This window comes from Drosophila santomea, chromosome 3L, assembly GCF_016746245.2.
Source record: "Drosophila santomea strain STO CAGO 1482 chromosome 3L, Prin_Dsan_1.1, whole genome shotgun sequence".
NCBI classification, from domain to species: Eukaryota; Metazoa; Arthropoda; class Insecta; order Diptera; family Drosophilidae; genus Drosophila; species Drosophila santomea.
The window spans coordinates 12,049,900-12,077,294 of record NC_053018.2 but is presented as its reverse complement, the minus strand read 5'-3'; the positions used below and the strand labels follow the sequence as shown (position 1 = coordinate 12,077,294).

The window sequence follows — 27,395 nt, the reverse complement described above, 5'->3', positions numbered from 1 at the left end:
TGGGGATTTTGCCAGGACAACAAACTCATCGAGAGACGTAGCTGCACTGAGGGATTACTGTACAATTTCCGAGATGGCACCTGCAAGAAAGCATCGGATGTGAATTGTCACTCGCAGATCTCGGAAATTTGCGCCTGCCTCCAGCCGTGGAATTACGTAGCCAATCCGGCTGATTGCCGGAGATTCGCCAAGTGTGAGGATTTCGAGTATCCCACTTGGAAAGACTGTGGTGTGGGTCGAGTGTTCAGCAACCAGGAGCAGACCTGCCTCGAGGAGGTTGCCGGCTGTCCGCAGGATAATATCTGCTCCCATATGAAAGATGGCTCACTTGTGGGCGATCCCAACAGCTGTCGCAGCTACTTTAAATGCCACAATGGATTTGGCATCCAGTTGAATTGCTCCGTTGGCCGATACTTTAACCGAAACTCGGGTAATTGCCAATCCTGGCTGCCGCACTACTGCTCCAAGGAAGAGGAGATCTTGTTAACGCCACCCGCCACGAACTATCACATCTGCTCCACGTACTATCCAAGGGATAGAGATGGAGTGCAGCTCCTGCCGGATCTGATGACCTGTCACGGCTACTACTCCTGCACCTCCCAGTTCGACGTGGGCCAGTGGAGCAGCTGTCCTTGGGGTCAGCACTTTGAGTGGTGGAGCCAGCGATGTGGCTCGCCCAAGGACAATAGCTGCTCCTACGATCGCTGCGGCAATAGGAACCAACTAATGGTGACCACCATCAACACGGGCTGCAGGGAGTTCACGATCTGCCAGGATAGTAGTTCTCAAAGCTCGCAAAAGTGTCCACAGGACTATCCGTATTTTAATGAGGTTCTGGGACAGTGCACCGATGAATTTCCCAATCACAGGGTGTGTTACATGGATGGATAGAATGCTTCAAATTATTAACAATTAATAAAACGGTTGTTAGAAGAGAACATATACATAAATATTTAATGAATCAATTTACCTTGCCTTTTGTTTTCATTATGCCTTTCATCAGATTAATTTCACTATTTAAAAGCTGCTCTCAACAATAAAAGTTTGTAAAATAAATCTCAAAATGTATTGCTGTAGAATGCTTTCCTGATTTTTATTTTTATCTTTTATGCTATTGAGCACCGCTCTTTAATGAATGCCATTCATGTCACAAGTGATTGATCAGTTGACTAATGATAACTAATTATGGCCAGAGCAGCTCCACTGCTTTTTCAATCAGTCAAGCACAAGTGAAGAACCAACTTGAACCAGAGACATCTTTCGGTTGAAGTCTTCGTGCCAGAAAATCAAATGAATCAACGAAAAATTCAAATATTCCCCAGAGAGCTGTATTTATGAAAGCTCAGTGGGTGAGTGGGTGGCGCAGTAAACGACCTTCAATGGGCGGAGATCTTGGGTGGTTAAATGCGTGGGCATGGCTGCAGGCAGTCCAATGACGAGGCACAACAATACGTCGCGTCATTGAATTATTATGATTGACTTTTATTACACGGAATCGCAATTTATTTTACTTAACAACAGGCTGGGATCCAGGATCGCAGCCCGGAGTGCGGTTAAAAGTAGCGAAAATTTGAATGAAAAGTTGTAAAGAAATTACGTTATTTATCATTCGCAGAGTGGCGACCCAGCGAAAGGGACACATTCTCGGGTAGAAAGAGACGGGGAGCACGCCAAACCGTTTCCGTATCCGCTCATTTATTTACCACACTGTCAAGCGCACACCCACGCAGATGCACAGAGAGAAATACTTTTGATGAATCTCATGCAGCTAACTTTAAAATTTTTGTTCTACCAGAAAATGGATTGTTGGTTTACAATTTATATCTATATGGTGTTTATATTTACTTTTTATATAGTTATTATAAAAATAAATTACTTTTAAATATTTTTTGAAAATATTTGAGTGCATTAAAAATTAAGACATATTACTACTTATTTATTTATTACACATTAATATTATACGTATATTAATTTAAGTTGTTAGTCAAAGTTTTTACGTGTGTCGCCAACCGAATATTGATGCTTTTCCACCGCAGTTTTCGTGCACAGTTAAAAAGTTTTCCGCGGCGGCAGCAGAAATTCAAATTTATTGTTTGCGGCTGTCAGGCGTTCTGGCCACGCCCACCTTTAGTCGATGGGCTTAAAATTAGTGGCGCTGTCTTGCGAATCGATGGGCGTTTGATTAACGGTCGCGCCAGGAGATTGAATCGCTTAATTGCCCTAAAAGTGGGCGTGGCAGTGCCAGGACATGGGACGGCATGGAGTGGGATTTAATGGCAGGATAAAAGTCGTGACTATCCAATTACACACGATGCTGCCCGGCTGGGAGAAAGCCGTTTTGGTTCCGCCATCACTTACCTTTAATTAGCTAATTCCCTTAAAGGTCCTCGGCCTCAATTGTGGTTCGGGGATTACCCGATGGCGCACTCCGGGGATTAGAGTTTAGTAATTGCTATGAAGGACTTTTCGGCTTTGTGCCCAACTGTGGAGTGAAAGCATCGAGTGAATGGCAAAAGAAAGTTGCTGGGAAAAACTTTTTCCGCCGCAAAGCATGGGAAAATTGTGGAAAAAATGAGTGCAAGAGGCTGAGAAACGTAATGACGGTATTTATGTTATCTGCCATCTAACTCCGCACTTACACTTATCTGCTTATCTCGGAAATTAATTTCAATAAAAGTGAACTTTTGATGAGGTACTAAAAAGCATATCTAGATGCAGAGAGTGAGAACTCTCTTTTCCTTTTACACCTTGTTTTAAACATTCATTCTCTAACCGTTTAAAGAGACAAACAAAAATTGTCTTATAATGTCCTTTACAAAATGTCGTTATTCTTTTCGACCCTTCTTATCTGATTTGCTCTTGTAATTAAAGAAATCTGATAATCTCATGCACCAGGCACATCCTTGAAGACCAGCACTGCTGCAAGAATAAATTGATTTCACCTCATAAACGTTTTTCCTTTCAGGCGATGATTAAACCTCATTTCAATATCAAGCTCCCTCCCATTAACCTGCGCGTTTCAAAACAATTTTCAATGATTTTCCTTTGTTCTACGCCAGCATTCACTCGCATTTTTCCATTTAAAAAATAATTCATATCCATTTAAGGGGTAAATTACATAGCCAAGGAGCACAAAGAGCCGTCCAAAGAACCAGCAAGGTGATGGGTGATGATGGTGGGGCCAAGCAGTGCAATTCAACCGCAGGCCGCGACATTCCAGTGTGAAAAGCGTTTTCTTCGGATGGCAGTGAAAACCGCACAAAGTCGAGACCCCCTAAACTTGCCCACAAGTTATTCCAGTCGAGGGTTTATTCAATGCAGTCAGGGCCAATGCCATTGCCATTCCGGCGGATCCGCCGCTTTCCCGCCGGCGGCGGAGAAGGCTACGCTACGCTTTTGTTTTTCCAACTGGTTGACTCGAGCCACCTTCTTCGGAAATGCTGTCGCAGTTTTCCCTCCTTCTTCATTTTGGGGCCAGCGTTTTCCATCTTACTGCCGGGTTTGTTTGTATGCGTCTGCTGTGGTTTATGTCCTCGTTGTTGACATTTAGTTGACACACACAACACGGCCCCCTTTGGCACCCACAGCTCGTCCTGTTCGTCCTGCTCGTCCTGCTCGTCCTGGCCGTGGACTTCCGGCTGGAGGCCCTGGCAATGGATCATCGCCGTCTTTGTTTACACATCGCCACTGAAGTTTGCAGCTGCCTCTGCGACGGCCCTCCTGATTGTTCATCGTCAGCTGGTGCGCTTTATTGTTGCTAACTAGAAAAAGCCAGGACGTCCATCCTGCCAGCTAAAGTGTCCTTCGTCCTTACAGTGGGCCAAAGGGGGAAAAATCGGAACAAATTGATAACGGAAAATCCAGTCCTATTCATTCCGTTTATACTGCAGCAACAAGCATTAAATAATAAATAGGAGTAGATCATCAAACCATTTATTTGTTTATGTGAAAATGACGAGCATTTCAATAGCTTAATAAAGTGAGTTGAATTGTGTGATATCAATGGAATATAATCAACTGAAATATAGGTAAAATTGATGAAATTTACATTATTCAAAATGCATGTTTAATCACAAAGTCGGCCATATCGCCCACTGTAAGTCGGTGGTGTAAACAATTTTTGAAAGGTTATTTCGACTGAAACAGTCGCGGTCCGCATTTTGTTCCGCTTTGCACTTCATTTACCACCCAGTGCAGAAGTCCTCCTCCCAGTCGATGGCTTCCATTCGACCAAGTCGTCCTCCTCGGGGCCTGTAAATTCTGTTTACCCACTGCGTTGTCCTTGTCTTTGTGGAAGACGCATCGCCTGGACAGCTATTTGTTATGTCGTTTGACTGAAGCTGGTGACATTTATCCAGAAACTGCAGCAAGCGCAACGAATATTCAGAGGATGCTGCCCCTTAGATATTAAATCGCCCCCTGGCAATAAGTAACTGTGGCGAATTTTTGCTGGATATTCTAGCCTTGAAAATGTTGCGTCCATAAAGTACAAGAATGGATGATCTAGAAACTCCATTCATTATTAAAAATTTGTCTTCTGCAAAAAGTTACATTTTTTTTTGTAGTCTGTGCACTCTGATTACATGTTGTTTTCTGCAAAAATCATAAACATCAAGTTGAAGCTGAGGAAAAACTGAAAATAAATCTTATCGCTGGTTCTTAGTTGGGAAGTTTTCAAACTTGCTCCATTTCTTTGGCTGCGAAGGACCATTTGTTAAAGTTCAGCTCGAGGAAATGAAACCGCAAAAGTTGGTAACCGCAAAAGGCATGTAAATCCCTTCAGTTACTTTAGTTACTTTAGTCTAACGTTTTAAAGGTTTTCGTATTTGATTTTACTAAGTTTATAAAATGGTTTTCAATATAATCCAATCCAATCCAATCGCCGAGCAAACTTATTTGCGTCTACCACCGGGTGTGGGTCTAAATGGTTTTCGCCGGGATTTTGAATCCACAATGAGCACTGATTGTCGCTTCAGGAAGTTGCGGGAGGGCACTTCGTTGTCATCGTCTGTGGTGGCCACTGTGGGTGAAAGATTCTCGAAATATTAAGGACCTTATTAGGATTCGGTTGTAACGAAGGGAGGCTTACCCGCCGCTGGCGCCTGTTCTGGAGAGGATGAGGAAGTGCCTGCAGCTCTCTGAGCCCGTCCAGCGAACAGATTGTAGTAGCAAACGGGCATGGGTTGTGGCTTCTCGCCCTCTTGAATGGATGGCGACTTGGGCTGCTCTACCTTGTACAGCTCCTCCTCCTCCTCGTCGACGATGTCCAGCTTGGGTATCTCGAACGGCGGCACATCCTCGGACTTGCTCAGCTCCTGGCAGCGCTTGATCTTCAGTTTGAGTATCTTTTTGGCAAGTTGTATCAATCAGTAACATTCTAAGTGAAGTGGTGTAAACTTACCTCAATCATATCCTCGTCCTCGGCAGTGTGGGCCAAAAAGTTGGGAAGTTCTGCTACGCTCACATGGAGCTTTCTCTCGGGTACATCTATGTTGCTCTCGTCCACCTCCTGCACCTTGAAGATCATCTCGCAGATGCGCTCCTTGAGATACTTCAGTACTCCCATGGATTTTCCCGCCTCGTCTGTGTCCAGTTTGCGATCCTGCTCCTTGGAGGCGATGCTGTTCTTAATTTGCTCAATAACCTCTTGATTTCTGGAAAGCAACGTTTAATAATTCATTAAACTATATTTCCCTGGAACACTTACACTTCGCTCTCCTTGACATCCGAGAACTTGGAGGCCTCCAGTTCGCTGCTCAAAGCCTCTCTTTCCGCCTCCAGATTGGCCTTCTCCGCCTCCGCCGCCTTTCTTAGGTAATTCAAACGGGCAGCGGACTCCTTCTGGGCGCTGAATCTCTCGAAGACCTCGAATGGCGATGTGGCACCGGAAGCCTCCATCAGTTGCTTGAACAACGATTCCATATCGCTGGTGACACTCTCCAGCTGAGACACCGGCTCCTCCTCGCCGTTTTCCGTCTTGGCAGTGTGCTGGTCACCCGAACTGGATCCCACGCTATCCTGATGGACAAGTGTCTTGGTCTCGGCAAACAACTTGCGTCCAATCCTCTCCAGCTCCAGCTTACGCGCCTCCACCTGCTTGCGAAAGTCCAGTGCCTGTCGCTCCCTGGTCTTTTGCGAGAGATTGGCCTGTTGCTCCTGCCGCTGCAGGATCACCTTGGCCGCGTCCCTCATCTCGACCGCCTCGTTGTGCACCTGCTGCAGTCGCTCGATCTCCGCCTTCTGGTCACTCAGCGAGGCCTCCAGTTCCCGCAGACTCCGCTCGAAGCGCTCCGCATCCGTCATCAAGGATGCCTCAATGGAGCGATATTTCTTGCGAATGTGCTCCGCTTCCATCCATTGCACGTTGGTGCGGTGGATCTCGTTTTCCAGCTGGCAGACGAGCTATGGAATAGGTTAGGGATATATTATTTCATTTGTGGTTTCCAGGAGTAAGCTACTTACCTTCCTGTTGGCATCCTCCTCCAGAGTTTCGGGTGGCTTCTCGCCCATATTCTGGTTCTGTGCCTCCTTGTTGGCCAGTAATCCTCGGTATTTCTCCACCAATTTACTGAAATGCTGTTGGCGGGATTTAAAGCGATGCCGCAGCAGATCCATTTGCTTTCGACTCTCGGTGATTTTGAGATCAGTGAGGAATATGGCATCATCGGCGTTTTTGGCACCCACCGGATAGGTGGCCTTGCCCACAATTAGGGTGGGTGTGCAGCTTTGTGCCCTTCGGGACTCTCCCGTGGTCTCCTTGATGACCACTGGGCGCTGGAGGGGATTCCGCAGCCGACTCGCTCTTACAGTCTGCTCCTTGATGTCCTTCTTCAAGGAGCTGATTGTGTCGCAGTTGATGCGATTTTGCTTCTGCCATTCGGCCGCATTTGCCGTCTTCTGGCCCTCTGTAAGGATTCTCTTTAATATAGCTACTTACATAGTTTAAAGGCTTAAGGTACTTACCTGCCAATAAAATCCGCTTTTTAATCTCATTTATCTGTCGGTTCAATTCGTTTAACTTGTCCGATTCCATGACTTCATCTAAGCGGCTTACCTTTGCAAATTAGTTTTCACCAATCTTGCACTCTGCACTTTTGTTTGTTTAATCAATCGAATGTTGTCGTGGCAACCATACGTTCAGCTAGTTACTAACAACTACTTAGGCTTCTAATGATATAAACATAAAGACAACAAAACAAATAAAAACAGGGAATGACACATTGTAGAAAATGTAACTTCTTAATTTTAACTTCTTCATTTTAATTTTAATAATACACATACATAGTTCTTATGTAAAAATGAAATGCATTCACTTGTTTGTTAGCTATAATTTCTCAAAATTCAATTCACAATATTAACAAAATATATGCAAAGATCACACAAAAATTTATCACCAGCTTAAACACGCTCACGAATGCAAGAAACACCAAGGACTTCCCAAGGAAGTCAACTAGAAGTCAACTTGAAACGAAATCATTACAAATTAGGAACTGCATTCCAAGCGTGACTGAAGCGCACAATTCCGCACCCGGGCGACAAATTCGGCAGCGTGACTGGGTTCCCGGAAGGAGCAGGCGATCCTCTCCAGGATGCCATCGCGGCAGTTGGCGTAGTTGATGTTGGTCCAGCGGCAGCTGTAGGAGCTCTTGGTCATGTAGTCGATGCGCCACCTCTCGTCCACCCGCATGTGGATGATCAGCTCTCCGCTGACCTTGTCATGGAGTACTATGTAGTAGGAGCCGTGGTGCTCGAACACCTCGATTTGACCCTCGCCTGAGAAGGATGGCGAACGGTAAGGACTCTCATGGGAAGGTGCTACTTTACCTTGCCGTTTCCACTCCTTCAACTTGCTGAAACAGAACAGTTTTACCGGCTGACTGAACAGTACCCTACCATTATGCAGAATGTCTCCTAGATCGGCCATCGATCTGGTAGATCTGAGCACTTGCGGGGGTTTTTTCATCATAGATAACTTATTCTGCGTTTCCGATACATCACTTTCGGAGGCCTCACTAAATACTGAATCCTTGCTCACACTCAAGCCATTACAAGTTAGTCCTTCGCTGGCATCTAGTCGGTATGCCATGGGCAGTGGTTCTTTGTATACACTTGGAGTTCTTAAATTGGGTTCCCCAGATTCCAGTGGGTTTCCATCAATATTCATTTTGTTACTTTCCACCTCCAGAGAAGGCTGAAAAATGTTCTGCCTAAACACCCTTGAAAAGGTTAAGGAGTTCTTCACTTGTTCATATCGTTTCGATCGAATCTTATGGGAATTATCTAAGATAATTATCTTGGTTAGCTAGATGAACTAGGAAAGTAACTAACTACTTACCAAAAATGGATGCCTCTAGCTTTGTTTGCAGTGTTAGAATGGAGATTAGAGCCTTTAATGATCTGGAAGCTTGCTGTTGAATAATCTCCTTGGATCGTATGTTTCTCCTGCTCGACGTATTATCGCCAAAAGAGAGCCTTACACTCGGTGTTAAAGCCAACTTGTTTCCTGTCAGGGAACTAAATAAGCCTATTTTAGGTACTGGTTTCGGGTTTTCTACTAATGGAGAAATCAGTTCTTGGATCTGCAGAGGAGGTATTTGAATTCCAAGTAATTTTGGCTGAAGTTTAATATCACTTTTAAGTAATGGACTATTTTTTTGATCACTTATGGGCTCATTTGCTTCCTCGGTTCCTTTCAGATGGGATACTTCAGTGCTAGGTATATTTGGTTCATCAATCACTGGTTCATTAAATCCTGCTAATCTTGAAATATTTGGCTCTTCCAACGACGGTAACTTCGTTTCATCGGTTCCTGTTGTAATCGAATCGTTGACAGGTTGATTTTCCGGTAGCTTCTTCTGAGGCGCAGTTGGTTCCTTTATATCAACTACAGTTTTCTCCGCAACTTGCTCAGCTTCTTGTCCGGTACAAGCCATTTGTAATTCCGGAATAAAATACGGCTTTATGGTTTTATCCTCTTGGGAAAACTCTGACATTGAAATGTGTTCAAATGGTCCAAAGAAGGATAATTCACCCAATCCACACTGAAAATCTAGCAGGTGCTTGATCTCAATTTGCTTACGCAATGGATCGGTGATGTTAATTGGTGACAGAAGAGTATGCAGTGGAAGCTTACAGTCCACCTTAAAGGACTCTTCTATGTTTTTGTTCAACGGACTTTGGACTTCCAGTGGCTTGATAAAGTCCTTAGCTGGGAGTTTTGCCGCACTGGAAGTTTCTGCAGAATTCTCTGAGTGCATCTGAGGACACTCACATTGCTCTGCACTTGATTCATCCACTTGGCAGTGCAACATGGTTTAAGCTGAATATATATCTACCAAAGGAAAATTAAATAAATAAAAATTTTACTGGAATTTTAAACTCAAATGACTTACAGCTTATTGAGTGTTGATTCAATGTGATATAAATTCTTGAAATTTGTGTGTTTTGAAAGATGTGTCGGTCTTTTCAAACAATATTTGTTTACTATTTTTTTTATTGCTTTATTTAATTATCTTTTGTTTTAGAACAATCTAAATAAAAGACGTCTACATTTGGTGAGTTATAATTTCAAAATTGTTGGTTTGCACCAATAATTAAATTAAAAGAGGTTTCACGTTTCAAGTTTCACGTTTTTCCTAGCATTCTTTGTCTTATAATACATATGTCCTGTTCTTCATGTCCAGTGTTTTATAGATTCGATTTTTATTGTCATCAGTATCGCAGTATGTCCAGTTTGGCGTTCCCTTCGCTCGGAGACAACAAGATACAAGCGATTCTAGGAACAACTTCCGCTCATTGTTGTCCGCACGCATGGGACATTCGGCCCTTGTGTCTAATTACAATTTGCTCTTTGTCCAACGGAGCGTATGCGTAATCATAGAGACGGGAAAAGGAAGCTGGGGCACATGGAATGGTACGTCGTGGAGTGGGAATCAAATTACATTGACAACAAGTTTTCGCCTGCTTTTCACGGGGTGGAGCATAAGAATGGAAACAAAAGCACCTGAAGGCCAAAGTAAAAACATCGCCCACTTTCGACATTATTTTCTAGCTGGGATGAGAATGAGAATGAGGATGGTGAATGTTGAATGTGTATGGATGAAAGCCCGCAGCTCAACAAATACACCGGGGAGCAGTCAAAGCAAATAGCGCTGGAAAAATATTTGAATCTGAAATATGCATAAAATGTGGAAAAACGAAATTCAAAGCTTGGCGAAATAAATAAATAGCGAATGCAAACAAAGTGGAAAATAAAAATCATGAAAACAAAAGGAGGGCAAGGAAACTTTCATTCCATTCACAAAGTAAAACAATCAAAATTTGCGCACCATTAAATTTTGTATGGTACTCGTTCCAACGAAGTTTTCCCAGTTTCCTCTTCAATTTTTCGCCATTTTCTCATTTATCCAGCAGCATACTCGTACATACATACTCGCTATCCTGTATGTGCGCTAAATTGACTTTCTGCTCAATGTTCAAAGCATCGTCTGATTTTGGTTTTCTTTTTGTATAATAGCTGGAGCTTCTGGCATTCTCGTAAATATTTTGTTGACACTCATCTATTTGCAGAACCGATCAAAGCGCAGAGACTGCAAAATGTCAGCCAAATTGCTGCTCAAATTGATTTTGATTTATGACATTGTTTTCGCCAATCCAGATTTAGTCGTGTTGATACAGATCAAATCTCTCATCGACAAAGCAGATTATGCGCAGTGTGTTTTAGCTTTAAATCTCGTTTGAATCTCTTTAAATTTATCATAAATGGTAAGCAAACGTAATTAAATAATATTCGCTTTTTTGAGTTAGTTGGTGTCCGGGGCACTCATAAATTAGCATTTGTTTAATATTAATTAGTGTGTCTATAAATACACAGATATCTATGAATTATGTACAGTTGTTAGCTGATTTAATATGCAATAATAAAGATAGTAAACTGAATTTGTACTTTGTGGAAAGCTCATTAATTTGAATTTTAAATTTGTTTTATATGTGATTTTACTCGCTTGTGTGCATTGTTGATATTGCTTTGTTTGTAGTTAAATTTATTTATTTAATTAGTTTGAAAGTTGTAGTATTACCAAACCTGCTTCTAAAGTGTGACATTTAAGCTTAATTTAATATTCCCATAGTAACTAGCACCCCACTTCAACGTGAATATCCAGTTAAAGTGCCATTAATTTGGCTGGTTAGCCAACCAAAATGAATATACATAGTGGAGTAGCTGAGAGGCAGCATTATATTGTAATTTCAGAAACCAACTTAAATATTTAGCTCATGGTTACCCAGGCCCTCGAGTTAACTTCCATCTCCAGAGTGTGTCAGGATAACGTGGCCGAAAGTAAGGTAACCTGGGTAGCTGGGTAGCTGGGTACCTGGCGAGTTTTGCACCTGGCCGGTAAGTGTGACATTCTGCTGCTGCCAGGACATGCTCCAAGCCCATTAAAACTAATTACTCATAATCATTTTGGCTGCTGCTCCACTGCCTGTGGAAAATCCATTCCACGACTCCTGGCGAGCGACAGTCACAGCTGCCACATGCACATGGAAATTAATTAAAATTAAAATGGGAGTGGAATTGTAAATGGAAATCTCCATTTCCATTTCCAGCTCAGGAACTCAAGTCCTTGGTGATCCGCATGAAAACGACTCAACCACAGATGATGGCGAAATTAGTGGCAGGCAAAAGAGCCATGGCGATGAGTCAAATGTACAAAGTCAAGTGCGCGGCGACGGCGGCCGATGAAAAATCTCTGCGAAATTAATTAAATTCTGTAATTTAAGGCACTCCCCGTTGGCATTGCCGACTCCTGTGCGGCACCACAGGGCGTATGTGTGATGTGTGATGCTCTCATCCTGATTATTTTTGGTATCACTGCTCCGGCGGGCTCTCTTTCAGGCACCTGAGTTCGTCGACCTTTCGGCCTGACATTTGCTCGCCGTACAAGAAATGCAGGCCAGGTCCAGGTGTCTCTGGTGCACTGGCAAAAAATTCAATTAAAAATTAAATCAGCAAAAACAGAAAAAATACGTATATAGTACAATAATCAAAAGTGCTTTTATATAAAAGAAATGTGTTTTGCATTTAAATGTTATCCTAGCTTACTTTTATTAAACAATTACTTTAATATGCTTGTTGAGCTGGTCGTGTTATTTAATTATTACTTTAAAATCTATGTTCGCAAAAGCATTTGACATTAACAATATGTCATATTAAACCCAGGACTTAAAATTATTTTTTTTCCATGCTGACATTTCCTTTTTGGTCTGTGTATTTGTTTGTTTTGCATCATGTGTGTGTGCTGTGTGTGCGTATGTGTGTGCAGATCCTGCAGGCATAACCTTTCTCCTGCCATCGTCCGCCAGATGGCGCCACATCTGCAACGCTGTCAAGCGCAACGCAGCGCAAAATTATTCTAATTAGAGTGCCCCGCCCCCCGCAGAACCGTGATATCCTTTACAGAGCCTTTGAAAAGTTGGTTCAGTTGGACACGGACATGGACGTGGAGTGGGACAGAGTCGCCTGTGTGTGTGTGTGTTTCTAATTTGTCTGTTATTTTTCTGGCTTTAAGCACTTTAGTTTACCAGCAGTTACACTCCTTTCAAAGAGCTAATGTGTGTGCGAGTGTGTGTGCGAGTGGAAGAGCTTCAAGTGAAAGGTATTTACCTTTCTGATTTTAGATTGAGTCAGAAGCACTTAGTAAATTACCCTCATTGAAGCCAACTATGCAGGGATCTTTAAATCAGTGCTTAATACATTATATACATATATTTGTAATTATTAATAACTATTCAAGCAGGAGGAGTACTTTATTTCTCAGTTGGAAAATTTCTAAAGCTGTGACAAAATGAAATTTTTACATGTGATGTCAAGCAGAATTTATGTAGTAATCTCACGGCAAGGCGACATGGACTAGGACTTATGCACATGATTTATCTTGAGCTGAATAACAAAGGCCATGGCGGTGGCGATGGCGATGGCGATAGCAGTGGTGGTGGTGGCACTTCCTGTGCGTGACGCAGCTCCTCCGCAGCTCCTCCGCATCCCGTTCCATGAATCACCCGCCGAGTGGCAACGTGTGCTTAATAGTTTAACGCTTCGTGAGCCACTTAGCTGGGCGTGAATGCCTATCCTAAGAAGCAGCCAGCAGCCAGGACCCTCTTCCTCGGCACATCCTTCGTGCAATCCTGCTGATAATAATGTTAAAGTACTGCAGGAGGTGGCAATGGAGGTGATGATGCAGTCTGTCTGCCGGAGAAATCCCCCCACTTTCTGGCAGCGCTCATTTTTCGTTTCTGGCGTTAGTGGTTCCTTCTCAGTTACAAATCCGCGACGTTCTTTTCTGCATGCCTGCCATTTTGCTCCGCTTTCGCGACCCCAGCCAATTTCATCTTGTTCCGCATCATGAACGGACGGACAGCCAAACGGACGGACACCGATTCCGACTACGACTGCGACTACCAGGCCGGAGTCCTGGTGCCCATGTCCTCTCGGCCTGACATCGCGTGTCGCATGATGTATGACATTTTTGCGCCTCATAAACAGCTGTGTTCCGCCCATGGTAATAAGGTACTTACACTTGGGGAAACGATGGGGTACTAACTGCACAGCTCTTAAAATAAGTGCAGCACTTTTTATGCTATAACAGTCGGGGGAATTTGTGAAATGAGAGTTTTATTCAGTATTATTAAGACAACAGCGAATATAGCTCAATGCATAGTAAAATATAATTGTAAAGAAATAAAAATTAATTACACTTTTATGTACTTCGGTAAATTGAAAGTACATTTTTCGAAGTGCTCAGGTTTCGCGAACCAGGACACCTGTCATCCTGTGCTCCTGCCGCCACCTCACCTGGTTGCTCTTTTGTTTTTGTGCATCGTCCAGACAGCCTGTGCAAAGTGAGGTGGGTATGTTTGTATTGGGCTGTGGAGCTTGGGGTTGGAAGTTGGGGATTGGGGTTTTTGGGGTGGTGCCGTGTTGTTTGTTTTCGCTTGCTTTAACGAAATTGGCACGACTGGCGGGTGACGACGATGCCGACGTGTTGACTGTTTGGATGTTTGGCTATTTGCTCGTTTACGTTAACGGTGAGCTGACTTATTTTCCTCGGCGGTGCAGTTCAAATATGCCGTGAGTTCCCTTACCCGCAACCAGTTAACTGCACGAGTAAAGTGAATTGACCTTTGATCCTTTCGAATTCCGTTTGAATTCCGTTTGTTTCCCAGTTAAAAACAATTATACAACTAGACAGTTAGACATAGTCAGAAATATCTTCCTTTTGTGGAAGCAACATTAAATTTATACTACCATTTTGTATATCGATTTAATATATTTGGTAAACATTTGTTGCTGGATATCTCATTTTTCTGGTTTAATGCTATCTCTGACTTTTATATCGAAATCGGACAAAAACTGAGTATGTTTTTCACACAGGCTCTGCCCAAAAAGAAAGAGATTCACATTTTTTAATGTTATTCATGTCATTCCATATAAAAGAAGTGGATTAAGTGGCCAGCATTTTTTAATATTTTGCTATCCGTAGCTGCGTGACAACGATCCTGAAATAAATATTGAACAATATGAAAAGAGAAGATGCCTTAAACATGTGGAAATCCTGTAAGTTTTAAAACGAAACTTAAATGAAATCAGTGGAATTTACAAAATTTTTAAAGAACTGCTGCAATACACAGACGGCTGCCTTTGACGGGCAGATTTTATTTGAAGTGTACAGTAAACAGCCAAAGTTTCCCATCCACTAATTGAATAAGTTAGTTTTCCGGAACGGAACATGCGGTTATAGTTGGCTTCCTCTGGTTCGGTGGAGTGGAGTGGAATGGAATGGATTCCCCGTGGCACGAAATGTTGCACACAGCGATGGCTTAACTTTTCGACTTCCATTTATTTGCAAACACACACTCATCATCATTTGGGCCTGCCTGGCCGTGCCGAAATACCATTAAAATCACATTTCGATTTAATTTGCATAAATTGAAGTCGAGGCGCAGGCCAGTGGAAAATGAAGCCGAATGGCAAATGGCAAAATGGCAGTCTAAACATGCACTAAAGCGCCATTCAAAATCGATTCGAAATCAATTAGTGAGTGATTTGCAATATATAATATATTAAATGAAATGCTTAGCCACTGTGAAGTAAATCAACCAAATCACTGGAATTTTGTACGGGATCCTTTTAAATGATGGCGTCCAAGGACACGATGAGGATTATGACACTTTTTGCGGCTCGCTGCCTCCACATTCGGCTTTTGCTTTTATTGAGCGAAATGAAAAATTCAATTAAAATGCACACATGCTCGGAACCCCACAACTCGGTAGCCAAAACCCTTAAAAAAAAACCCGGCAACATCATCCTGCCCCATCAGGCCAAAAAAAAAAAAGAAAAAAATTCAGAGCGGAACGAACGGGGCAGGAAAAACGAAAGGAAACGAAAATGTGAAAAATCAGCATAACAAAGTGGGAAAAACTATGAAAATGCATGGCCGCTTTCACTTTTATTTCTTTTTGTCATACTTTCTTTCTCTATTTTCTATTTTCTTTTTTCCTATTTTTTTTTTTTTTGTTTTTTCGTAGCTTTTTGCCACGCTTCAGGAGCCTGGCTAACATCCAGCTAGACGTACTCGTGTGTCCATGGACCTCGGGACAGGCGACACAATATAGCATCTCCATATCGCTCCGGTGCTCCCAACGGGTTACGGTTTGGAAGTGCCAGTATGTAAATAGCCGAGTGCTGCAAGCCCATTACATTTGCACAATGAATTAGAGCTGGAAGGCTTTTTGTACGGCAGGTCCTGCGAAGGATCTAACCGAATCAGCGTTTATTGCTCTCGACTTATGCGAGATACAAATTTCGGCAGTGTGATTTAAAAATTCGATAGATATCCTGGTCTGTAGAATGCAATAGTTGCGAAATGAATAATGAACTGAATTAATAAATATTAAAGTGGAATACAAAAATTTAAATGCGTTATATACTACGAAGCGATGGAATAATTTGGCCAGCTTTTCGGTTGAAAATGAACGGAAAAATGGCTCTCCGAATTATCATTGCCAATTATTTCTATACAAATTTACACTGACACGTTCTTGTTGATTATTTTTGATTGCGCATTAAAGTTTATTGTTTTAGATTCCATGCATTTTTAGACCTGACACTCTGGCATTTTCCAAAATGCGCATATTAAACGCAGCGAATGGTGGCAAAACAGTAAATACATCTGTGTATCGCGGTGCTAATGAAACAAATGCCGCCACCCATCGTGACCTCCGGTGCTGTCAGAATCATTTGATATGGAGGAGAATCCCCCAACAAACCTAGAAAACCTAACAAACCCAGAAAACCCAGCAAACACAGCAAACAAAACCCAAAACTGCAAAGCTGAATTTACGGTTGAACCGACAATCGAAAACCGGGGAACTGAAAACGGGACAGGCGCGTTGGTGGAACTCGGTTTTATGGCGGATTTCGACGGAATATAAAAATAAAATTGGATTTTAGCGTAGATCGTAGAAGGCCGTAAATATTTTTCAATTCACTGGCCCCAAAAGTGGGGGGTCTTGGCACATATGATTTCCCCAAGGGGCGCAAAGGGGCGCAAAGGGGTTGCATTTGCGTTCTGCGGTTGGGAATCGCGTGCGAATGATTTGGCAGTATTAACTCACCGACACCCGGCATGGCAAAAAAAAAAAAAAAATTGCCCGCCAGAGGCGTCAGGACCCCCAACACCCAAGCCCCCCAAAAAGTAGGGGGATGCTGAGGCAGCAACATGTGGGTTGGGGATTATCGAGCGGGGAGAAAGCCTCATTTGAATGCCGAGCAAAGCGATTTCATTTTTTTCGTTTTGTTTTTGGCTTCGTTGCGTGTGGGTGTTCAACCCTTTTTGGTCCTTTGAACGGCGGTGGAGTCCTTTGCTTCAGGCGTTGGACATAAGTTTGAGCCCGCTTAGGCAACCTCAACAAATCCTGCGAAAACTCATTTCGTGTTGCTGGCGCCAAATTGATTTCATTGCCTGTTTGTGCTTTGTTTTCGCAGCTAAATGCCAAATTCCCTCTATCCCTTTCGAATCCTTTTGTTTGTAGAGAATTATTTCTGTTGGCGGTTTTCGCCTTTATCTTTAACAAATATATAAGGGCATTCCTGCGGCTTTTTGATTAAAACTTTGATTGGAATTTGGAGGGTGGTTGGAGAATTTTCGCTAACGTGGCGTGAAACTAGTTTCAAATTTCTTTGGTAAACATTAAGATATTAAACATTATGAATAAATAAAGGATAATGTAGTTATTTATTAAAACAATTTAGAAATAGATAAATAGGCCCATCTAAGGCTTATAAGAACAATGCAAATGATAAAGAAAATAATAATAAAATCGAATCTAGTTATCAGCTACTTTGAATCCAGTCAGTATTGAAGTAACATAATTTATAGTAAATGAAAAAATATCGCATTTGCACTTCTAAATTAAAGTTTCGATATTAAATTTCCTATGAGAAATGCGTCAGGATGATTAGCATAGGAGGAGGCACCACTAGGAAGAGGAGATCCTAGATGGCTCTACGACTGCTATGGAGGCGAATGACGCACGTCCTGGACCGGTTTCATCAGGTGGCCTTCAGTCCAAAGTATCTCCTATATACGAACATTGGGATCTCAGTGGGTCTGAGCATGGTGGGTGACACCATGGAGCAGTCCTATGAGCGCTTCATCGGCGAGCTTCCGGATTGGAACCGGACACGCACCCTTCGTATGGGCATTTCCGGGTTCACGGTGGGTCTGGTGTGCCACTACTGGTACCAGCACCTGGACTACATGTTTCCCAAGCGCACCTACAAGGTGGTGGTAATCAAGATACTGCTGGACCAGTTCATCTGCTCGCCCTTTTACATCGCCGTATTCTTCCTTACAATGGCCGTCCTGGAGGACAATACGTGGGAGGAGCTGCAGCAGGAGATTAGGGATAAGGCACTGGTCCTGTACGCCGCTGAGTGGACTGTGTGGCCATTGGCGCAGTTCATCAACTTTCTGGTGATCAGGCCGCAGTACAGGGTATTCTATGACAACACCATCAGCTTGGGCTACGATGTCTATACGTCCCAAGTGAAGTATCGTAAGAAGCCGGAGCCAAAGGACGATTCGTGAATGGGCACAAATAGTTGGCATATGCCAATTATACAACAGCCAGTCCTGTAAAATATTTACTTAACGCGTTTCCAGCTAAAATGCTGACACTACAATTTTTGGTGTTCTTCAACCAATATCTTCTTTAAAGAAACATAAAAAATAGGAATATGTGAAATCTTTATTCTTTCAAGTAGTAAACAAATTCCCATGTACAATAGATTATTCCTACAAATAAACATATTTGTATATTTACAATAGACACTTCATTTTATAAGATTGAAGCACTTACCATGCAATTTTCCAGTAATCGCTCTATTACAAGTGCGTTGAAGTTAAGACCTGCAAATAATGTATCGTAATTGTCTAGGGTTCTCAAGGTAATACATCATTTTATTCTAATGCTGACGCTGGCTCAACCTGAAGCCATGTCTCCGGATGTCAAGCTGGTCGTCCTGCTGTTTCCCGAGGATGAAAGGTGACTCCCAAATTGGGGAAGGATGGCTCCTTGTCAAATGCAGAATGTGGGCGGAACTTCTGGGGGGCGGGAGACTGCGAAAGAGCAGATTGTGGGTGGAATTCTGGGTGAATGGCATCGAGGACCAGGACCAGAGAGACACTTGAGCCGTAAGCCCTCGACGTGGAATTGTGTCAAGCATACAAAATAAATAAAGGCACAGGACCAGCGCACGAATGGAAAAAAAATGCAAAAAGAAAGGGAAATCAAGTGACAAAATTGATGTCAAGATGAGCGAGTGCCGGCCGTGCCAGGATATCCACATCCAGGGGGTGCAAAACTGGGCTTCACGGCCACCGCCAGTTGACACCACCAAGGATAGACACTCACAAGGATCCACTCACACACACACACTCACACATGTCGACTAATCCAATTTAAATCTCTTAACATGATTTGCCGCTTTCTTTTCATTTTGTTGGGTTTTATGCCATTATCCTTTTTGGTCTCCTCATGTCCTTTTTGGCTACCGAATTGCCAGGCGCAACGAGATGTCATCTCTCGTTCTACAGTGGATGAATCAAAGGATTTACTTGTCACTTACTCTTAATTTATTGAAAATGGCAGGATATTATACATTTAATTTAAAGTACGAAAGAGCTTCGCAGCCAATTAATTACTCGGTAAATATTTAAGAACTTCTCTTCATGAATTTCAAGTCATACGTATTCACTCGCCACCAAATGTGTCATTTGGTCCACTGTGCATTCCATTCCCATTCCTTTAACCCACTGGCAAGTTGACTTCCTGTCCTTACGGTTATCTCTCCCAAGGAGGATGCGCCTTTAAGAAGCAAGGACACCGAGGACTCCGAGGACACCAAGGACTGCGGCCAAAGGGTTTATTTATTTGGTTTAGCGGCGAACTGGCTCTGGCTCGCCTTAGTCGCTCCATCCTCATTTTGTGATTTAATTTAAAAGCTCAGTTCCAGTCCCGCCCAGCGGAATCCTTTGCCGGAAGGAGTGGGCGGATCCGGGGGCTTTTCGGCACGTGGCCAGCCAACTCAGTTGGGGTCCCTGATGAGTTGTGTGCGTGGTTAAAGTATCCCAAAATGAGACTACGTGTTGATGAGCGAGTTTGTCAAGCTAACCAAAACCAGAAACAAGAAAAACAGGACTTCAAATGAAGCTGTTTGATGGTACTCATATCTCAATTATAGAATCAACTGTTGTTTGAAGAAATTAAAAATATTTGAAATGAATTAAAATAATTAGTAAGATCGCATAGTTTGATTGCTCATGAACTACAGTTTTGTGACTATAAGTTCAAGTTGATTTAATGGCATGATAAAAACGTTGACACCTGCTGCGTGTAATTAGATAAGCACCCATTGAAAGCCTGTGCAAGGGATCTGATCGATATCTCTGCTATATACTCGGGTATGAAGGATTCTGTGCCATTTGGGGGTCGAGTACTCTCATCCAAACCACCCAGCCATCCGGTTCAGGTGGGGCTGCCACGTTCAGTTAATTGGCACTCAGAGCCTTCAAACAGAAATGCCAATGATGTTTGTCTACGAAATTACCCCGACTGGAGGGCAGAGATGTACGGTTATGTTACGCAGTCCCTACAAGCTCAGTATGTTGTGGAGCTATCCGTACAATCCTCCGGACTACGGAGTCTGTCTACGGATACCCACCGACTGGCCCACCCGACCACAACCTATGCCCTTGTAATGGCATTGTGTGTAAATACAGAGCAGGAAAAAGGTTACAAAACTTGCCAACTAACAAACTGTTCTTGATAATATATTTGAATTTATATATATTTATGATTATTATATGATGAATTATACTCTCAAACTTTTTTTAGTTTCCATTTCATTTATTTATTTAAAACTCGCAAATTTTTCTCAGTGCACTTCAGCTACTTGCAAACAAAATGAGTACAAGCACGGAAAATAAAAGGAAGTGGAGCATTGTGTAGTCACATGCCCAGCCGTTATAATTCCATTTGCGATCATAAAAATGCATTACGATGCTAAGCTGCCCATAACAGGCCACTTAATTAACGAGTTATTCACCACCGGGTCAAGCCCCAGACTCGCTCTTTGTTTCGCTGAGTGTACGATGAGTATTAGGGCGAAAATGGGTCCAAACGGCTTGTCATACAAAAATGCCATAACTGCCTTGAGAACACGTGGCATATGTTGTAGCCCGCGCAAAAGTTGCGTCAACTTAATTAGCCATAAATTAGCCAGGATTCACGCGTTTTTAACGACTTGTTTGTTCGCCGGCGAGCGAGTTGAGGGAATGGCTATGATGGCGCTGTACCATCATGATGGCCTTAAGTCCATCTGTCAGCCAAACTTGAACGAGTTAATTTATTTATCTTGCCACAGCAGCAGCACAGCGGCAGCAGCAGCAGCAAAATCGCCAGAACCCCGTTCTAATGCCAGTTGATTTATCTAGCTGAGTTGCTCAAAACTTTCTGTCCAGGATGAGGGGGCATCTCTCGTTGCCACGCCGAGGTCTTATTGCGGACAGCATTGATAGATATGGGTGTAAACAAGCTGCTGCTCCGTTTGAGCAAAGATAAGCCCGGGAATCAGGGCATTAACTCGCTACAGTAAATGGATAATAAATGCAGTCATTACAAGGCGACTTGAGACTTTGAGTATGACAAAGAAAATGGAGGGTTGTATAACTATAAACTGGCTGTTCGTTACTGCTTATCGAAAGCTACTTTTTTAACTTAGCCAATCATTAGTGAATGATGTTACTAGTTCAGCAGTCCATGAAACTTTCTTAGTCTGCACTAAGTATGTACCATAACTATAGATATTAACCAACCAAGAGTAATGTGCTGGCCCCATTAAATAATTTTAATATTCCGCCAATATCCCTAGAGGTAAAAGTTTGTAAAACTTTGAAGCCAACTATATGCTCATGTGGGCGAATCTCTTTGACCCGTTTCCGTTCCGTTTGGCAGCGGTCAAGAGGCTTCCTGGAGGGCCATGATATTTCACAGCTGTTTGGGTAGTAAATCAACCGCATAATGGAGCCATACAAAGGCCATCCAACATCCAACATCCAGTATCCAACATCCAGCATCGAAGGGCCAACAATCCAGCTGGGTCCTGTGGGCCTACGCCGCTGCTGTGGCAGACTAGTCGATGATTAAAAACTCTTAATTGTTGGGATCTGGAAAATTGAATGAGCATTAAAGTGGCCACTGCAGTGGTGAGGGAGGTAGGGGATCATGAATCGTGGTCGGGCAACTTCATGCGAGCTTTTCAATCCGGTTCGCATATTTAACCGTAATACCTACAATCCCTGAATACCCGGATAACTTTTATGCCTGCCCTGGCAATGTCCTGGAATCGCACTAAAATCGGCAACAGCGGCGCAAACAACAATCGCAGAAAGCACGGCAAAAACATCAGCAGCCAACAGCCACCAGGCAACAACAACAACAACAGCAATCGAAATGAGAGCAACAAATTTTAACGAGCACCACAAAACCCCAGCGCTCTGCTTTTTTAAGCCGCTTTCATTTACCCGGGCCAAAACCACCTCGAAAATCTCCACCTACCCCCCGCCCTTTGTTTTTCCCGCACTACGAGTTGTGTAATTACAAAAAAGCCGCGGGCTAAAGTTGGGAGCAGAACTTGACAAATGGCACGACGGTGGATTGGTTTGCAGTGTGGAGCGGTGTGGAGTGCGGGTTAACCAGGATAATAGGATGAAGCAAATGTAAATGAAGCAGCAAAATTCCAGTTGCACTGTACAACAGCCGTGTACAACAAATACAGCAAGTACAAGGAAATCATAATAACAAATGAAAAGAAAAGAACACTACAAATCGCAGCACAGAAACGTTGACTCAAAAATCTGTTAAGGACATCTCCTCTCCAACTGGCGTGTTTTTCATCTTTTTTTTCCTCCACCCTCTGTGTCCCAAATGGAACATCGCCGCAGGTGACGTGTCCGTCGAAAACAAAAAAAAAACAAAAAAAAATAAAAAAAAAAGTAAAAAGGAACAGGATTCGCGACGCGTGGCTACGGATTTATTTCGAGGTGGCTGGGGAACAACCGAACATAGTGAAAAGTTTGTCGTATCTGGATTTCCATGTGCGATGCCAACGACTACGACAAATATGTTAAGCTATCTGGATGCTGTCTGAATTCACTTATTTGGCGTACGAATCTACGTACTCCGCTCGTCCAAGGTGTCAAGATACAAATGTTTTCGGCACATACACGTTTTGACATTTTGTTGGTTTTACATTTGATCAGCAGCTGGATAAAAATAGTGAACATATACTTTGATACCTGAGTGGTCATATCTACAATGTACATGTTTAAAGGATTATGAAAAACTGATTAAAAAGTATGCACACAACAAGAACATCATAACAAAGTCACACGACCATGCTGCGGTCATCACTGCGGATGAGTGATTTTTGAAGTATCGGCTTATGAAAAAGCACAAAACATTACTCATCCGCAGTGGTGGCAATTGCACCGTTGCCGTTCGGCGATTTTTGATAAAAATGCCTTTTCATCAACGCCTTTTTCATCAACGTCAGAATCAGATCAATTTTGCTCAGTGCGCTGCAGCAAATAATATTCGGAATCCCCAATGAGTTTGAAAAAGGCAGTGGCATTGTGTGTAAGCTCGGCACAGTCAATATTTCGCTGGCCATATCAAAGAGTCATTTGCAGGCCACCTTCGTGCAATCAGCGGCCATTCAGCCGCGTCATTCCCCCGGAGTTGCAGTCCGGGTGGCACGAGCCACTCATCATCAGCCACATAAATATATATATAGTATGGTTGCAGGTGGTGGCAGCTCTTCTAGCCCAACAGTTGGTTGCACATCTGCGCAATGCAGCAGGACTAACAGAACCAAGGCGGTGGGAACAGGACCAAAGCGGTGGGATGCACCGCAAAGTCCACTCCTCGGGGATTCCCACGCCGCACTTCTCGGCAAGCGGCAATTAAAATCTTGTATTCGAGTTGCGGGCGCAGCTGGGAAGTGCTTTAATTTCCCACGACGTACGAAAATCAACATGGCTTCAAAACAGACGTCGGGAGCAATCAACTCCGACTCCACCGAGATGAGCTTACACTGAGATGAAAGGCATTGAACTTCTAGAAACTACCAATATTCTATTTGCTTATGAAAAACTAGGTTTTACAGTCCAAAACTATTTTACAAGACTATTGCTATACTTCGTATATTTACAAAATTGCCATTATTCTAAAATTTAATTAGAAATTAATTAAAATAATTAAAATATTTTCAATATCAACACCCAAAACTATTGATTTAAATGATTTCCTATTTAAATTCTAATTATATAATTTAATAGATTATTAATTTATCTTTTTTGGATAAATATCTTCTTAAATGCTTTTTATGACAGTTGACTTCTACCGAAATGGAATAAAATAGAACGTATTATTTTTCACAAAAAACATACAAAATATAAGATTGTTTACGAGCTTAGATGAGTTGAGAGTTATGAATGATTCATTAACCGCATTTTGTTGTGGATTTTCTGACTGTACGAAACGGAATCAAAACAAAACACGTCAAGTGGGGGTAAAAAGGGGGAGCGTCTCCGGCGAAGAGCCGAGCCTGGCCGGAGGATTCCGGGCGGCGCATGCGTTCCGGCTGCACAGACTCCGGCGAATTGGGGGCGCAAAAATCTCCAGAGATTGCCAGACACACTCAGTTGCTGCAGGACTGTCGCGGAATAAAGTTTGTCGAAAGGACGAAGGCGCTCCACTTTTTTTCCCCGTCCGGCGCGATGTGAGCAAGTCCTAGGGAACGCGCGCGAAAACCTCCCAACCCACTCCACTCCACTTCACTCCACCCACGAATAAACCGATAAAAGTATCGGTGGTATCTGTACGCCGTACAGGTGGAAAAGCGTACACAAGCAAACCCCAAGTGGAATCCGTAAATTGTATGATTGTTGAGGCAAAAGTGAAGTGTAGTTGTATTTAACCACGCCCTAAGGACCAAGAAACCCAGACATGGAGCACTTGCGACCGCTGAGCTACGAGGAGATGTGCCAAATGGAGCTGCTCCAGGCAGCCGGCGGAGCAACGGCATCCTCGGCTGCGCCGGCCATGATGCCCATCATGGTGATACCCACAGCTCTTCTGCCGGCTCCCATCGATGGGGCCGCGGGTGGAGGAGTTCCTGGTGGTGGTGTTGGTGGTGGGAGTGGAGCCATGGTGGAGCACTATTATCAGCTGCAGCCCACGCACCACCTCCTGCCAGCCGAGCCGTTGACAGCAACGACAGCGACAGCAACAGCGAATTCCGGCGAATTGGCGCTCCTGCAAGGCGAACAGATTCCACACGCGAGCATACAGCATCCACAACAGATGAATATCCTGTGCACCGGAACACTGGGACGCCAGAGAATGCCGGCTTCGGCTGGTGGCGGGCATAATCCAAACATAAATCCCAATCCAAATCCCACGGTGGCGGCTACTTTGCCGCGCGGTTTCCAGCCCGCCGCCTTCGTTACGGACGTCGAGTCGGATTTCGAGGGCAGTGAATGCGGCGCGGGCAGCATGACCACCACCTGCATCCCGCACTTCCGCTTCGGAGCCTGCGGCCTTCAGTCCCTGCAACAGCAACACCACCACCACCAGCAGCAGCAGCAACAGCAGCAGGATGCAGTGGTGGGCTGTGGTTCGCTGGCCTACATGATGAGCACTGGCACCCTGGGCAGGGGGCGTCGTCTGGCCGGCGGAGGGAGCAAGCCCAAGAGGGTGTCCTTCAAGGGCGACAACCTGCCGCCGCCATCGCCACCGCCGCCGCCCGCCGTCGAGCTGGACGAGAATGGGCTGCCCATACCGGGTGGACCTGGAGATGCGGGCAGCTGCTCCTACATGCACTTCGACAACTACATGGACTACCAGGTGGGTGGATGAGTCGGGGGAATAGCAAGGCGCAGATCAGTAGAGCACTTAAAACATATAACGCCTGTTAATGTTTGGTATATAGATAGATAGATAGATTGATAATAAAATATATAGATAGATAGATAGATTGATAATAATATATATAGATAGATAGATAGATTGATAATAAGATATATAGATAGATTGATAATAAGTTATACAGATAGATAGAATCCGGTATCTGATAGATAAGAGTATCTAAATATTACTTCTAGATATACCATTTAAATTTCGTTTGCATTTCAAGAAGGCATTATCATAAAAAGGCCATATAGATGCAATAAAGGTTGTCATTAAGTTAAAATAAAAAACTCTTTAAACCTAACCATTAGCGTTGAAACTGTAGAGTAGAATGGGAATCCTGCAAGTGAAAGGTGGGTGAAAGTCTGATAACGATAAGACCGTTGCCGCCTTTGTAATTGGCATTCATGGCGTTTAGCCCACAGAAATTGGATGAAGACAGGGAAGCATTTACGATTATTGCCGGCTCTTTGTGTTCGTGCCGCGATTTCACTGACAACAGAGCCCGTCGCCAAACGCACACTGAGAAAAATTCGATGTCAAAGTTTAAAACTGTTTTAAAATCATCATAGCGAAAGTAACTCATTGTAACTCATCAGTTACACACTACAAAAAAAGGGCAAACAAGAGCAAGACCGTGTAAATTTATTTCAACAAGAGAGAACGCTATAGTCGAGTTCCCCGACTATCTGATACCCGTTACTCAGCTAGTAGAAGTGCAGGTTTGTGGGCGTTAGAGTGGGCGTGGCAAAAAGTTTTTTGGCAAATCGATAGAAATTTAGACGACTAATACAAAAATGAAAAAATATCTAAACATTTTTCAAAAGTGTGGGCGTGGCAGCTTTGGGCGGTTTGTGGGCGTTAGAGTGGGCGTGGCAAAAAGTTCTTTGGCAAATCGATAGAAATTTGGAAGACTAATACAAAAATGAAAAAATATCAAAACATTTTTCAAAAGTGTGGGCGTGGCAGCTTTGGGCGGTTTGTGGGCGTTAGAGTGGGCGTGGCAAAATTTTTTTTGACAAATCGATAGAAATTTACAACACCAATACAAAAATGAAAAAATATCAAAACATTTTTCAAAAGTGTGGGCGTGGCAGTTTTGGGCGGTTTGTGGGCGTTAGAGTGGGCGTGGCAGCATGATTCGACAAACTTGCGCTGCGTCTATGTCCCTGGAGTCTGTATGCTTAATCTCAACTTTCTAGCTTTTGTAGTTCCTGAGATCTCAGCGTTCATACAGACGGACAGACGGACGGACAGACGGACATGGCCAAATCGACTCGGCTATTGATCCTGATCAAGAATATATATACTTTATATGGTCGGAAACGCTTCCTTCTGCCTGTTACATACTTTTCAACGAATCTAGTATACCCTTTTACTCTACGAGTAACGGGTATAAAAAGCAAAGCCGTGTAAATTCATTTCAAAAAGTTATTTCTCCCAGTACATCGAGTGCCTTAACAGAATCAAACGACCTGGCCTTCAATGGAAGATGTGGCGCTTTTATTTTCAGCCAAATACGATCCGTTATGCAGATTCCGCCATAAAGAAGCTCGTATACTTTTATGCCCCACATATCCGTATCCCTTCATTAAACGATATGCGCCGCACTTGATTTGATTTGCAGGCGACACAGGGGCCTTCGAAAGGTCAAATAATCGCTAAATCAGGGTAGAATATGACTTCAGAACGTCTGACCCGATCGAAATTATTGGTCCCTTAATGCCTTTTGTGATTTTAGGTCGAATCAATATTAATAAGGCGATTTATGGCATAAGCTTATCACACAGCAAATAATTCCA

The 27,395-nt window shown here is 43.3% G+C and overlaps 4 protein-coding genes and 1 long non-coding RNA gene across 8 annotated transcripts in view; 3 read left to right on the top strand and 2 right to left on the bottom strand.

The window, feature by feature from the left end:
* LOC120447547 (putative dipeptidase NECHADRAFT_87110) overlaps positions 1-27,395 on the top strand; it is a 94,798-nt gene that overhangs the window by 55,697 nt on the left and 11,706 nt on the right. Inside the window, exon 1 of one of the 2 annotated variants that reach the window (XM_039628995.1) lies at positions 24,631-25,530. The exons of the other annotated variant lie outside the window; for it this stretch is intronic. Coding sequence (XP_039484929.1) covers positions 24,631-25,530 — 900 coding nt within the window. Of the gene's footprint in view, positions 1-24,630; positions 25,531-27,395 lie in introns of those variants that run through there. 2 annotated transcript variants of the gene reach the window in all.
* LOC120447550 (myosin-9) lies at positions 4,881-7,033 on the bottom strand. Its single transcript, XM_039629000.1, has 6 exons — positions 6,964-7,033; positions 6,463-6,905; positions 5,708-6,402; positions 5,402-5,654; positions 5,090-5,345; positions 4,881-5,020 (listed from the first exon to the last, which is right to left on the bottom strand). Exons 1-6 carry the CDS (start codon positions 7,031-7,033, stop codon positions 4,893-4,895), a joined length of 1,845 nt encoding a protein of 614 aa, XP_039484934.1. The 3' UTR covers positions 4,881-4,892.
* On the bottom strand, positions 7,314-9,516 carry LOC120447551. Of its 3 annotated transcripts, none has more exons than XM_039629001.1 (3): positions 9,393-9,516; positions 8,336-9,331; positions 7,314-8,280 (listed from the first exon to the last, which is right to left on the bottom strand). In XM_039629001.1, the coding sequence occupies exons 2-3, from the start codon at positions 9,309-9,311 to the stop codon at positions 7,484-7,486; spliced, it is 1,773 nt and encodes a 590-aa protein (XP_039484935.1). In that variant the 5' UTR covers positions 9,312-9,331; positions 9,393-9,516; the 3' UTR covers positions 7,314-7,483. The 3 variants fall into 3 exon arrangements, with proteins under 3 accessions (XP_039484935.1, XP_043861862.1, XP_039484936.1); XM_044005927.1 differs by lacking the exon at positions 9,393-9,516 and having other exon boundaries at positions 7,314-7,773; positions 7,825-8,280; positions 8,336-9,378; XM_039629002.2 differs by lacking the exon at positions 9,393-9,516 and having other exon boundaries at positions 8,336-9,377.
* On the top strand, positions 14,370-15,152 carry LOC120447555. Its single transcript, XR_005616055.2, has 2 exons — positions 14,370-14,614; positions 14,671-15,152. It is a non-coding gene; the product is annotated as an uncharacterized LOC120447555 (long non-coding RNA).
* LOC120447554 (mpv17-like protein 2) lies at positions 17,416-18,386 on the top strand. The gene has a single exon (XM_039629006.1). It carries the CDS (start codon positions 17,559-17,561, stop codon positions 18,147-18,149), a length of 591 nt encoding a protein of 196 aa, XP_039484940.1. The 5' UTR covers positions 17,416-17,558; the 3' UTR covers positions 18,150-18,386.

Coding starts and splice junctions, on each gene's coding strand:
- LOC120447550 (XM_039629000.1), bottom strand. CDS start 7,033: ATGGAATCGGACAAGTTAAACGAATTGAACCGACAGATAAATGAGATT. Junction 6,906..6,963: donor AAAGCGGATTTTATTGGCAG/GTAAGTACCTTA, acceptor GAATCCTTACAG/AGGGCCAGAAGACGGCAAAT. Junction 5,655..5,707: donor GATGTCAAGGAGAGCGAAGT/GTAAGTGTTCCA, acceptor GTTGCTTTCCAG/AAATCAAGAGGTTATTGAGC.
- LOC120447551 (XM_039629001.1), bottom strand. CDS start 9,311: ATGTTGCACTGCCAAGTGGATGAATCAAGTGCAGAGCAATGTGAGTGT. Junction 8,281..8,335: donor GCTAGAGGCATCCATTTTTG/GTAAGTAGTTAG, acceptor TAATTATCTTAG/ATAATTCCCATAAGATTCGA.
- LOC120447554 (XM_039629006.1), top strand. CDS start 17,559: ATGGCTCTACGACTGCTATGGAGGCGAATGACGCACGTCCTGGACCGG.